The following is a 14,261-nucleotide window of genomic DNA, read 5'->3' on the forward strand; positions in this document are numbered from 1 at the left end:
TATATGTTATAGTAATGCAAATAGACCCATAAGAATTGTGAACAGTTTACCTTTAACCTGAAACACTCAACGTGCTTTATTGCACAGAGACCATCATTTATATGAATGCCTCACGTTTAACTGATTGTAAAGCTTCCACATGAGTGACTACATAATGAAAAAGGGATTTCCACATTCTTTATCTTGTTGTTTAGACTCAAGGGGCTGGATTTTCATTATGGAGGTGAGGCAGGAAACAGGAACTGGGTCTGGTTTTGGGTCTGAAACCTGCCTTCTCTGGGAAGCTGATTCCGATTGCAATTTTGAAGTGGGAAAATCCTTAGTTGGTATGGAGACATGTTTTCTGTCCACTTAGAGCCAGTGGGATTGAAAATGGCAGTGGCTCAGATCAGGTGTGAGGTCATGTAGATTTCCACATTAACCATCACCGAGACTGCTGGTTGTCCTGAGGGTGAGATCTGCCTTCCACAGAACCAGAGGGAAGTGAGATGTCACAGGGAAGCTGGGGGCCTGGCACTAGGGGCAGGGCAGACCCTTGTTTCACCGATGCCCACCTGGATCTAATGCAGGAGACCATGAGGGAGAGGAGGGAGGGCTTCTTCCCAGCAGGTGGCAGGAGGAGGCCACCTTGTCATGCAGCAGGGGCACCTCTCTTTTCCGTGTTGTCCCCTCTGCCCCCTCTTCGTCCTCCTGTCTTACCTCCTTCTGCTCCCCTGATGAGCTGTCTCCTTCCAGGGCCTCACTGTCCTCAAGGTCCACACCACTTTGGAGGACCATGTTATGGAGAGCACAGCAGACCAGCACAGTGACTGAAACCCTTGTGGGAGGGTATTGGAGGGCATCAGCCAACTGACCCAGGCAGCTGAATCGCAGCTTCAGAAATCTGATGGCCTGCTCAATAGTTGTCCTGCTGAGCAGGTGTCATTGGTAGTATCGCCTCTGAGCCCCGGCCTGGGGCTGTGATAGAGGGGCCAGGTGTCATTGGTAGTATCGCCTCTGCGCCTCAGCCTGGGGCTGTGATAGAGGGGCCAGTAGCCATCACTTCAAGGGATATCCCTTGTCCCCTCAGATGCATCCACACACTTTGGGGGATAGAGTGAAGTACCAAGGCAGCCTGGACTAGCAGAGGATGAAGGAGTCATGGCAGCTGCCAGGAAAGCAAGCGCACACATGGAGGAATTCTGAAGAAGGGTCACTGACCTGAAACGTTAACTCTGCTTCTCTCTCCACAGATGCTGCCAGACCTGCTGAGTGTTTCCAGCATTCCTTGCTTTTATTTCAGATTTCCAGCATCTGCAGTATTTTGCTTTCATTATATGGAGGAAGCTCTTGTTGTGATCACAGAACAGATAGATGTTGAGAGAGTGGAAGCCCTTCCTGTTGATGGATTTCACTGGGTGCCTTGATGGTCACATAGGCACAAGCCATGATGCCCTGTAGCTGGGGGAATCCACTGATGGAAGCTGAACCCAATGCCCTTTTTGCCTGTGCAGGACCATCTGTGTCAAAGTGGGTGTAGTCCCCACCCTCCTGAAAATGGCTTTTTCATTCCAGATTTATTAATTGAATATAAATTCCACCAGCTGCCATGGTGGGATTTGAACCCCTTTCCCCAAAGCATTAGCATGGGCCTCTGGATTACTAGTCTTGTGACATTACCACTACATCACCATCAACGCCTTCCAAACCCACGACCTCTACCAACTAGAAGGACAAGGGCAGTAAATGCACGGGAACACCACCACCTGCAAGTTCCCCTCCAAATCACACACCATCCTGACTTGAAACTATATCGCCGTTCCTTCACTGTCACTGGGTCAAACTCCTGGAACTCCCTTCCTAACAGCACTGTGGGTATACCTACCCGACATGGACTGCAGCAGTTCAAGAAGGCAGCTCACCACCACCTTCTCAAGAGAATTTAGGGATGGGCAATAAATGCTGGCCTAGCCAGTGATGCCCACATCCCATGAAAAAATAAATTTACGCAGAAACAGAAAGAATTTAATGTTGATGGAATTCACATGTAACTTATGTACCATGTACTCACTTCCCATACTCAATCTTGTAATTTGTTCATTTAGCTTAAAGAGCAACATTTTCAATCCACTTCCCACATCAGAACAGAAGAAACAGGAGCAGGAGTAGACCATACGGCCCCTCGAGCCTGCTTCGTCATTCAGTATTGATCATGGCTGATCTTTTACTTTAACTCCACTTTCCCGCCTCCTCACAGAGAACAAAAATCTGTCTAACTGCCTTAAATATAATCAATGATGGAGCATCCACAACCTTCTGAGGTAGAGAATTCCAAAAATTCATAACCCTTTGAACGAAGTAATTTCTCCTCATTTCAGTCTAAATGATTGACCCCTTATTATGAGACTGTGCCCTGATATTTTAGATTCCGCAGCCAAGGAAAACAATATCTCAGTGTCTACCCTATCAAGACCCTTCAGAATCCTGTAACTTCCAATGAGATCACCTCTCATTCTTCTATTCTCCAGAGAATATAGGTCCAATTTACACAGCTTATCTTCATCGGAAAACCTTCTCATCCCAGGAACCAATCTAGTGAACTTTTGCTATACCACCTCCAAGGCAAGTATATCCTTCCTCAAACATGGAAACCAAAACTGCACACAGTATTCCAGGTATGGTCTCACCAAAGCCCTGTACAGTTGTAGTGAGACTTCCCTATTCCTGTACTCCAATCCCTTTGCCATAAATGCCAATATGCCATTTGCCTTCCAAATTGCTTGCTGCACCTGCATGCTAACTTTCTGTGTTCCCTTTAAGAGTACACCCAAGTTTCTCTGAACATCAACATTTAAAAGTTTCATGCCTTTTAAAAATATTCTGCTTTTCTATTCTCACTACTCTTACATACTGAACAATTGTTAAGTTAGTCAGTACAACAGAAGGGTCCTATGAGGGAACCAAGTAAGTGGAGGTGTGCGCATATTGCTGAGTGACTGCCGGTGTGTGTCTAAGTGTATCTAATTTGGTAGAACAATTGGCCGTGAGGAACAGAGATACAGAGTGGCACAGGAAGACAATTGAAACAGTGACAGAAAGCTAGCATATGTATGTGTGCGAGTGAGTTGCTGCAGGTGTGTATTTGTGTCACTACAAATATGAAATGACAGTCGTGAACATACATGTATTTCAATGTGAATATTATGCTTTTAAATCGCAACCATAGACAAATCAAATTACAATGCTGGCAGGATTTTCTTATATGGAAGAAAACGATAAAGGACTTTCAAACATAATAAAATGCAAAAATGTTTGCTGACATAAAAAATTATTTTGTCAGTTTTACTGATTTCTCAGTCTTGAAATATGGTCATTGGACTGGAGAAAAATTTAACAATAAGCAACAGCTAATGGGAATTTTTCGGGCCCTTTGATGGGATGGGAGGAGTGAAGCCTGGCAAAATGGCATGGGAAGGTGCTGGGGGGGTTGGGTGCCCGACATCTTCCCCCCACCATGCCATTTTACCATGGTAGGAAAGTTGGAAAATCGAGACAATTTAAGAAAATTGAGACAATGAAGACATTTAAGTGGCCAATTAAGGACCATTTCCTGCCTCCACGGGCATTTTGCCTGCATTGGGGGTCTGCTGCTGCATAGGGAGACTGCTCAGTGAAAATTGACAGCCTCCTGGCAGGCTCCAGCTGAGGGCAGTGGGCACTTTATGCCCTTTATGAGCACTCCATGATCTACAGAGGGGCCCCTTGGCAGCAATAGCTGCCCGAACGAAAATGCCACCAGCTTCCCTCAGCGACCACCCCCTCACCCAGTCGCTGTGGCCTGTCTGCCATGCCCTGGTAACCCCCAATCCAATTTACCTTTCTTCAAGGGCACCCGGCCATTGAGGCGCCCTCTCCCTGCAGTTGCAGCCTCAGCAATGACCGCCAACAGTAATATGCCTCCTGGGTCCCCCTGCCAGTCGAAGCGGGGTCGAAACCCGCTTTCAGCTCCAGCGGCGGCTCCTCTATCCCCTCCACAAAATTCAGCCCCCATAGAGTCTGCACATAAACTGTGAGGTTTGCTGTTGATGGTTAGGAGAATGTACCTGCTCAGTAATGGTTGTTCATCATTCAGTGGAAGAATTGTGACTGAAATGACTTTGTGGACTTTGTGTTTGCCATCTGACAGCTGAATGGTGAAACTGTCTGTTGTCGTTTCAGAGTCATCATGCAGATACATCAACTTCATCCCTGCAAGGAGAGAGTAGGGGACAAGAAAGCAGATTAGCATAAACCTCCATGCAAATCAAACACTGCTTAAAATATTAGCTTCTCCGAGATTCGGAATGCATCATTGCCACATATTTTCTTTTCCATCTCTCTCTCTGCTTCTGCGCTCAGAATCATAGAAACACACAGCACAAAAGGAGGCCACTCGCCCACTGAGCTGGGTTTTCCCCACCCCATGGAGATGGGGCCGACAGCTCCCGAATCATTCCCGCTTCCGAGGATCTTTCCCGGGGTCAGTCTGGGGACAGGACTGGCTGCCTGTTCCACAGAGGCTTCCTGTGACTCTTTCCAACACACTGTAGGGTTTGGGACCCGGTAACAATCCGGATTTTGGGGACCCAAAAATCCAGCCCATAGAGACGTAGAGTTATTATGGTACAGAAGGACACCATTCGGCCCATCCAGTCCTATCTGGCTCTCTGTAGAGCAATTCAGTCATTCTAACTCCCCCTTTCTATCCCCGTAGCCCTGTAGGTTTATTTTCCTTAAGTGTCCAACCAATTTCCTTTTGAAATCATTCATCGTTCTCTGCTTCCATCATTCTCATGGGCAGTGCGTTCTGGATCATTAGCAATCACCACGTAAAGAAAGTTCTTCCTCATATCCCCCTGCATCTCTTGCCCAAACCTTAAATTTGTGTCCCTGACTGTTTGGAGGCCTGTAGTACACTCCCAGCGAGTGATTACCCCCTTTTTGTTTTTAAGTTCTACCCAAATGGCCTCATTTGAGGAACCTTCTAAAATATCATCCCTCCTTACTGCAGTAATTGACTCCTTGATCAACAGTGCAATGCCACCTCCTCTTTTACCCTCTCCCCTGTCACATCTGAAGATTCTATACCCTGGAATATTGAGCTGCCAGTCCTGCCCCTCCCTCAACCATGTCTCTGTGATAGCAATAGTATCATAATCCCATGTGCTAATCATCACCCTCAATTCATCTGCCTTACTAGTAAGACTCCTTGCATTAAAATAGATGCAATCCAGCCTTGCAATTTTCACTTGTGCCTTAACAGGTCAATATTTGCTCTGCCTTCCAGACTGACTCAGTTTCTCTTCTATATTTGACTGTGCACCACCCCCTACTGTACATCCACTCTGTATCCCATCCCCCTGCCAAATTAGTTTATACCCTCCCTAACAGCACTAGCAAGCCTCCCAGCAAGGATGTTGGTCCCGTTCCAGTTCAGGTGCAACCTGTCCAACTTGTACAGGTCCCACCTTTGCCAGAAACAAACCCAGTGATCCAGGAAACTTATGCCCTCCCTCCTGCACCATTTCTTCAGCCACACATTCATCTGCTCTATCCTGCTATTCCTATACTCACTAGCACGTGGCACCAGGAGAAATCCAGAGATTACAACCTTTGAGGTCCTGCTTGTTAATCTGCTACCTAGCTCCCTAAATTCTTGTTGCAGGACCTCATCCCTCTTCCTACCTATGTCGTTGGTACCAATGTGTATCATGACCACTGACTGTTCACCCTCCCCCTTCAGAACGTCCTGCAGCCGTTCCGTGACATCCTTGACCCGAGCACCAGGGAGGCAACATATCCTCCTGGAGTCATGTTTGTGGCCAGAGAAACACCTATCTGTACCCCTTACGATAGTATCCCCTATCACTATAGCTCTCCCACTCCTTTTCCTCCCCTCCAGTGCAGCTGAGCTACTCGTGTTGCCACAGACTTGGCTGTTGCTGCATTCCCCTGAGAAGCTATCTCTCCCAACAGTATCCAAAGTGGAAAATCTGTTAGAGAGGGAGATGGACCCAGGGGACACCTGCACTACCTGCCTAGTTAGAACATAGAACATAGAACATTACAGCGCAGTACAGGCCCTTCGGCCCTCGATGTTGCGCCGACCTGTGAAACCATCTGACCTACACTATTCCATTTTCATCCATATGTCTATCCAATGACCACTTAAATGCCCTTAAAGTTGGCGAGTCTACTACTGTTGCAGGCAGGGCGTTCCACGCCCCTACTACTCTCTGAGTAAAGAAACTACCTCTAACATCTGTCCTATATCTGTCACCCCTCAACTTAAAGCTATGTCCCCTCGTGTTTGTCATCACCATCCGGGGAAATAGACTCTCACTATCCACCCTATCTAACCCACTGATTATCTTATATGTCTCTATTAAGTCACCTCTCCTCCTCCTTCTCTCTAACGAAAACAACCTCAAGTCCCTCAGCCTTTCCTCGTAAGACCTTCCCTCCATACCAGGCAACATCCTAGTAAATCTCCTCTGCACCCTTTCCAAAGCTTCCACATCCTTCCTATAATGCGGTGACCAGAACTGCACGCAATACTCCAGGTGCGGCCGCACCAGAGTTTTGTACAGCTGCAGCATGAGCTCGTGGCTCCGAAACTCGATCCCCCTACTAATAAAAGCTAACACACCATATGCCTTCTTAACAGCCCTATTAACCTGGGTGGCAACTTTCAGGGATTTATGTACCTGGACACCTCTGCTCATCTATACTACCAAGAATCTTCCCATTAGCCCAGTACTCTGCATTCCTGTTACATCTACTCTGCCTGAGCAGTCTTTACCTGCGGTGTGACCACCTCCCTTTACATGCTATCCACAATGATCTCAGCCTCGCGGATGCTCCACAGTGTCCCCAGCTGATGCTCCAGATCCGAAACGTGGAGTTCGAGTAGCTGCAGCTCAAGACGCTTCCTGCACATATGTTTGCCCTGGACACTGGAAGTGTCCCTGACTTCCCACATTGCACAGGAGGAGTACTCCACACTGCTGAGCTGCCCTGCCGTGACTTACCCTTAATTTATCCCCTTAAATTACCCCAAAATTAAATTATTTACACTGGGGACCTTGATTCCCTAAAAAGAAACACTACCTACTATATTTTAAAAAGCTGTAGCCCTTTCCCTTTACTTTCAATTACTTCCCCAGCTATTTAGAGTTATTCCCTAACAGCAGTTACTGTAAGCTTAGGTAAGGTAAGCTTAGTCCCATATCATTGCTTTTTGTCCGGAACCCTGTAACGTCCTCATCCTCCAGTACCTTCACAGTGGCAGCAGTGTGTACCATCTACAAGATGCACTGCAGCAACTCACCAAGATTCCTTTGACAGCACCTTCCAAACCCGCGACCTCTACCACCTAGAAGGACAAGGGCAGCAGATGCATGGGAACACCACCACCTGCAAGTGCCCCTCCAAGCCACACACCATCCTGACATGGAAGCACATCGCCATTCCTTCACTGTCGCTGGGTCAAAATCCTGGAACTCCCTTCCTAACAGCACCCCAATGACTGCAGCTGTTCAAGAAGGCAGCTCACCACTACCTTCTCAAGGGCAATTAGGGATGGACAATAAATGCTGGTCTAGCTAGCGACGCCCACACCCCATGAATGAATTAAAAAAAACTCCTGTTTAAAATTACTTATTGATTCAGCTTGCATCACATTTTCAGGTCGAACGTTCCAGATGGCGACAATTCCCTGAGTGGAAAAATTTCCCCTCACCTCCCCTCGAGATCATTTTCCAACGATTTTGAATCTATGGTCTTTAGTTACTGACTGACTCACCAGGTGAAGTATTTTTACTTTTTTACTTTATCAAAACCTCTCATCATCTTGGAAACCTCTATCAGGTCATCTCTTAACCTCACGGTTCCAATCTCTGCCCACAACAGAAGTGGCCCATCCCTGCTAACATGTCAGTAAACCTTCTCTGTACCCTGTACATCATCGTTCTTTCCCTACTACCTCCACATTAATATGAGGGCCATGACCTCTGGGTTTTTATTTTAACACATTATTCCTTTTCATTGCAGTTCCATATACCATGCTTTAGCTGATCCATTGTGAAGTCATGCACAGGTAGCTCGTGATGACTGAGGATGAGTCGTTTGTACTGAAGAACATCATTCCCATACATTCCATTCATGATCATCCCATGGTACGGTTGTTGGCTTACAGTGAACATCAAGCTGTCAGGGGGCACATCGAGGTCTGCCACATTGATTATTGATGGATCCAGTTCACGCATTTGGCCTTCAGATACCTGGATAAAGTAACATGATGGATTTTTAAAAATTGTACATTTAGATCATCTCATTCCTCTTAGCATGGATTATGTATAGTCCTTGGAGCTGCTTGCAGCTCAACTCTCACCTGTAGCTCTCAGGAAACTTCACATGCCTCTGGGCCTCCATGTACAATGTATCTGTACTAGGAGAGAAACCTGGAGCCCAGATAAAACACAGGTCATAGGGCACATGGTTTGGAGAACTACTTTTGTACTCTTTGGCTTGCAGTACACACATGACCTCCAATGTCATGATATAGAGTCATAGAGTCGTACAGCATAGAAACAGGCCCTTCGGCCCACCGTGTCCCATGCCGACCGTAATGCCTATCTATACGAATCCCACCTGCCTGCATTAATTCCATATCCCTCTATGCCTTGCTCATTCAAGTACCTGTCCAGATGCCTCTTAAATGTCGCTCCTGTTCCTGCCTCCACCACCAGCTCAGGCAGCTCATTCCTGATACCTACTATTCTTTGTGTGAAAAATTTACCCCTTTGATATCCTTTAAACCTCCTCCCTCTCACCTTAAATCTATGCCCTCTAGTTTTATTCACCCCTACCATGGGAAACAGACTCTGGCTATCTACCCTATCTATGCCTCTCATAATTTTATATACCTCTATCATGTCCCCTCTCAGCCTTCTTCGCTCCAGGGAAAACAGACCCAGCCTATCCAATCTCTCTTTATAACTCAAGCCCTCCAAATCAGGTAACATCCTTGTGAATCTTTTCTGCACATTCTCTCGCTTAATCACATCTTTCCTGACCAGAACTGCACACAGTACTCCAAATGCAGCCTAACCAATGTTACATACAACTGTAACATGACATCCCAACTCTTGTACTCAATGCCTCGGCCGATGAAGGCAAGCATGCCACATGCCTTCTTCACCACCCTGTCTACCTGTGTTGCCACTTTCAGGGAACTATGTACTTGCACCCCAAGGTCTCTCTGCTCAACAACACTCCCCAGGACCCTGCCATTCACTGTATATGTCCTGCCCTGGTTTAACTTCCCAAAATGCATCACTTTGCACTTGTCTGCATTAAATTCCATTTGCCACTCCCTTGCCCACTTTCCCAGTTGATCGATATCCTGTTGTAAGCTTAGACAACCTTCTTCACTGTCCACAGAAAAACAACCCTCCACTACCACCCTCTGCCTCCTGTCACCAAGCCAATTTTGTATACAATTGGCTAGCTCACCCTGGATCCCATGTGTTCGAACCTTCTGGACCAGCCTACCATGCGGGACCTTGTCAAAGGACTTGCTAAAGTCCATGTACACAACGTCCATTGCCCTGCCCTTGTCAATCCTCTTGGTCACCTCCTCAAAAACTCAATCAAATTTGTGAGACATGATTTCCCACGCACAAAGCTATGCTGACTATCCCTAATCAGACCTTGCCTTTCCAAATGCATATAAATCCTGTCTCTCAGACCCTTCCAATAGCTTTCCCACTATTGATGTAAGGCTCACCGGCCTGTAGTTCCCTGGCATATCCCTGCTGCCCTTCTGAAATAAAGGCACAACATTAGCTATCCTCCAGTCTTCCGGTACCTCACCTGTGGCTAACGATGATACAGAAATCTCTGCAAGGGCCCCAGCAAACTCCTCCCTTGCTTCCCATAGCATCCTAGGATACACCTGGTCAGGCCCTGGGGATTTATCCACCTTAATGCGCTTCAAAACCTCCAACACCTCTTCCTTTGTATTGTTGATATGCTCCAGGATATTGCTGTTCCCTCCCTTGAACTCACTCGCTTCCATGACCTTCTCCACGGTAAATACAGACGAGAAATATTCATTTAAGACCTCGCCCATTTCCCGTGGCTCCACACATAGATTGCCACACTGATCCTTAAGGGGACCTACTCTCTCCCTAGCTACCCTTTTACTCTTAATATACTTATATAAGCTTTTAGGATTCTCCTTTATCTTATCCGCCAGGGAAATCTCCTGGCCCCTTTTTGCCCTCCTAATTTCCTTCTGAAGTGTACTCCTACATCCCCTATACTCCACAATGGACTTGCTTGATCCCAGCTGCCTATACCTGACATATGCCTCCTTCTTTGTCCTGACCAGACCCTCAATATCCCTCGTCAACCAAGGTTCCCTAAACTTGCCAGCCTTGCCCTTCCATCTAACAGGAACATGCCGGCCCTGAACTCTTCCTATATCACTTTTAATAGCTTTCCACTTGCCAGACGTCCCTTTACCTGTAAACAGACTCTGCCATTCAACTTTTAAGAGTTCCTGTCTGATGCCATCGAAATTAGCCATCCCCCAATTTAGGACTTCAACTTGAGGACCAGTCCTATCCTTTTCCATAACTATCTTGAAGCTAACAGAGTTATGGTCACTGGTCCCAAAGTGCTCCACACTGACACATCAACCACCTGCCCATCCTCATTTCCTAAGAGGAGGTCGAGTGTAGCCCCTTCTCTAGTAGGGCCATCCACATACTGCTTCAGAAAATTATCCTGGACACACTTAACAAATTCTTCCCCATCTGATCTCTTCGCACTAAGGCAGTCCCAGTCAATATTAGGGAAGTTAAAATCACCTGCTATTACAACCCTATAATTCCTACCCCTATCTGTGATTTCCCTACATATATGCTCCTCCACTTCCCTCTGACTATTGGGGGGCCTATAGTATAATCCCGTCAAAGTGATCACCCCTTTCTTATTTCTAAGTTCTACCCATATGGCCTCGCTGGACATTCCCCCCGGCATATCCTCTCTAAGTACTATCGTGATGTCCACCCTAATCAATAGTGCAACTCCTCCTCCTCTCTTACCTCCACCTCTGTCACGCCGGAAGCATCAGTACCCCGGAACATTGAGCTGTCAGTCCTGCCCATCCCTCAACCACATTTCCGTAATAGCTATAATATCACAATCCCATGTACTGATCCATGCTGTGAGTTCATCTGCTTTACCTGTAAGGCTTCTTGCATTAAAGTAAATGCAGTTTAGCCTACCAGACCTTCCACGCTCCCTGTCCTGCCCCTGCCCGGCCTGCCTACTGGACTTGTTTGTGTTAACCTCTACATTTGCCTCAACTATCTCATCGGAGAGACTAAAATTTTGGGTCCCACCCTCCCCTGCAAGACTAGTTTAAACCCTCCCGAGTAGTACGAGCAAACCTCCCCGCAAGGATATTGGTCCCCCTCCAGTTTAGATGCAACCCATCCTTCTTGTACACGTCACCTCTGCACCAGAAGAGATCCCAATGATCCAAGTAGCTGAAGCCCTCCCGCCTACACCAGCTCTTCAGCCATGCATTCATTTGCCTTATCCTCCTATTCCTACCCTCACTAGCACATGGCACAGGGAGTAATCCTGAGATTACAACCCTAGAGATCCTGCTTTTTAACCTTCTGGCTAACTTCCTCTATTCACTTTGCAGGACCTCATCTCTCTTCCTGCCTATGTCGTTAGTACCAATATGGACCACGACCTCTGGCTGCTCACCCTCCCCTTTCAGAATGTCCTGCAGCCGCTCCGAGACATCCTTGACCCTAGCACCAGGGAGGCAACATACCATCTTGGAGTCTCGTTTGTGGTCACAGAAACGCCTATCTGCACCCCTTACGATAGAATCCCCTATCACTATAGCTCTTCCAACCCTTTTCCTCCCCTGCTTTGCAGCAGAGCCCTCCATGGTGCCACGAACTTGGCTGTTGCTGCTTTCCCCTGGGAGGTCATCCGCCCCAACAGTATCCAAGGCGGTATATCTGTTTGAGAGGGGGATGGCCACAGGGGACTCCTGCACTACCTGCCTGCGCCTACTACTCTGTCTGGTGGTCACCCATCCCTTTTCTGCCTGTGCAGCTATTACCTGCGGTGTGACCACCTCACTAAACATGCTATCCATGTCATATGTAAATAAAGGCTTTTGGCAGTAGCCATTTTACACACTGCATGGAACATGGTGTCAGACGTGAATAGCTGGGATTTGAAAAGATTTTATTTATTTTTTTTATTTATTTATTTAGAGATACAGCACTGAAACAGGCCCTTTGGCCCACCAAGTCTGTGCCGACCAACAACCATCCATTTATACTAACCCTGCAGTAATCCCATATTCCCTATCACCTCCCTGCACTAGTGGCAATTTACAACAGCCAATTTACCTATCACCTGCAAGTCTTTGGATGTGGGAGAACACCGGAGCACCCGGAGAAAACCCACGCAGACACAGGGAGAACTTGCAAACTCCGCACAGGCAGGACCCAGAATCGAACCTGGGTCCCTGGAGCTGTGAGGCTGCGGTGCTAACCACTGCGCCACTGTACTGTAAGATAGCTGTAAGACAGACAGCAGACGTACAAAACATCAGAGTTTAAAACAACTCCTGTCTTCAACTTTGCACAGGACATCGACAGCTGGGTAAGTTATTCTGACCTTGAATTTTCCAGTACTTGCTCCAATGGACATGAAAGGAGATTTAAGAGGGAATTGGCAATTCTTCCAGTCTCAATGGAAGGATTGAGAGATTTTCCACAGAGTTGGACAAGAAACTCAGACAGATAAGAGCAGCAACTCTGTTATCATTGATGGGGAAGGAATGTTACTAGCTGTATTGTACCCTCGATCACACTGAGGAGAAGAAAGACAAGACTTGTGAGATTTTGGAGGCCTTGCAGACCCACTTTGAACCTGCACCTAATGTCATTTATGAACTCTAATTGTTTAATACTGGAGCTTAGGAAGAGAGGGAGAATATTGACCAGTATGTGACTCAACTGAGATGGTTCACTGAACAATGATCTCATCAGAGAAATGATTGTCTTAGGAAGCTATTGACACGTGCAGAAGCTCTGAGGTGGCTCATCAATAGCAGAGGAGTATTGAGGGGAGAACTGACGAGGCTGAGCACTGTGCTGAGAGGCAGTCCAAGCCTTCCAAGCACAGTCAATGATGTAAAGGAAGGACAACGCTCAGTAGGGCCAGCAGAAAGATCAACGCCAGAGTACTGGATGTAAATACTGTGTGGGACATCACAAGAAGAGAAAGGAAGCATGTCCAGTGTGGGGAAAACAGTGTTCGAACTGCAAGAAGCTGCACCACTTTGCGCACAAGTGTTTTGCTGAATAGAAGAAAAGCAAGCATGTAAAGATGGTTGATGGAGAGATGTTGGATGATGATTCTGCCGAATCACTCTACACCCTAGAACATGTCGGTGCCGTCAAGTCTCGAGGTCGAAAGAGTAGACTGTTGGAATAATGACTGCAGAAGGATAGCATCAAACTGATGTGAAGTTCAGATACACTCTGGTTCAACGTGCATCATTATGAGCTTCACAGACTGGTGTGAAATTGTACAAGATGGAGACCCGAATATGAAGCTGTCAGACGTAAAGATGAGGCTCTGTGATGGAACAATGCTCACCCCAAGAGGACAAACCAAGCTGAGAGTCCAATGCAATGGGAAGAAAGAAGAACTTCAGTTCCAGATAGTGGACACTAAGCAAACTCCCCCCATCTCAGCTGAAACAAGTTAAAAACTTGGACTGGTAACCGTCCACATACCAGAAGAGATTTGCAGTGTTTCGCAGGACATCAAGCCATTAACTGCTGAACAAATCCTGACAGATTACAAAAATGTTTTCACAGGTCTTCGATGCCGTCCTGGTGAATATCATCTAGAAGATGAGAGTTTGAGGCCAACTCAACATCTTCCAAGGAGAATTCCAGTTGCCCTCAAGTCCAGCCTGAAAGACAAGATAGAGGAGCTTGAAAGGATGGGAGTAATCAAGAAAGTGACAACGCCTACAGACAGGATTAGCAGCATGGGTGCAGTGAAAAAAAAACTGGAAAGCTGAGAGTGTGTTTAGATCCAAAAGATCTAGATAAAGCTTTGAAGTGATCTCACTACCCTATACTGACCATTGAAGAGATTCTGCCTCAACTTGCCAAGGATGG

General features: G+C 46.8%; 1 protein-coding gene across 1 annotated transcript in view; it reads right to left on the reverse strand.

The window, feature by feature from the left end:
• frem1a (Fras1 related extracellular matrix 1a) overlaps positions 1–14,261 on the reverse strand; it is a 356,873-nt gene that overhangs the window by 134,554 nt on the left and 208,058 nt on the right. Inside the window, exons 20-21 of the mRNA XM_068030756.1 lie at positions 8,081–8,300; positions 4,083–4,227 (exon numbers count right to left, since the gene is read on the reverse strand). Of these exons, the coding sequence (XP_067886857.1) occupies positions 4,083–4,227; positions 8,081–8,300 (365 nt within the window). The remainder of the gene's footprint in view (positions 1–4,082; positions 4,228–8,080; positions 8,301–14,261) is intronic.

The sequence above is a fragment of the Heterodontus francisci genome, chromosome 4, assembly GCF_036365525.1.
Source record: "Heterodontus francisci isolate sHetFra1 chromosome 4, sHetFra1.hap1, whole genome shotgun sequence".
Taxonomy (NCBI): Eukaryota; Metazoa; Chordata; class Chondrichthyes; order Heterodontiformes; family Heterodontidae; genus Heterodontus; species Heterodontus francisci.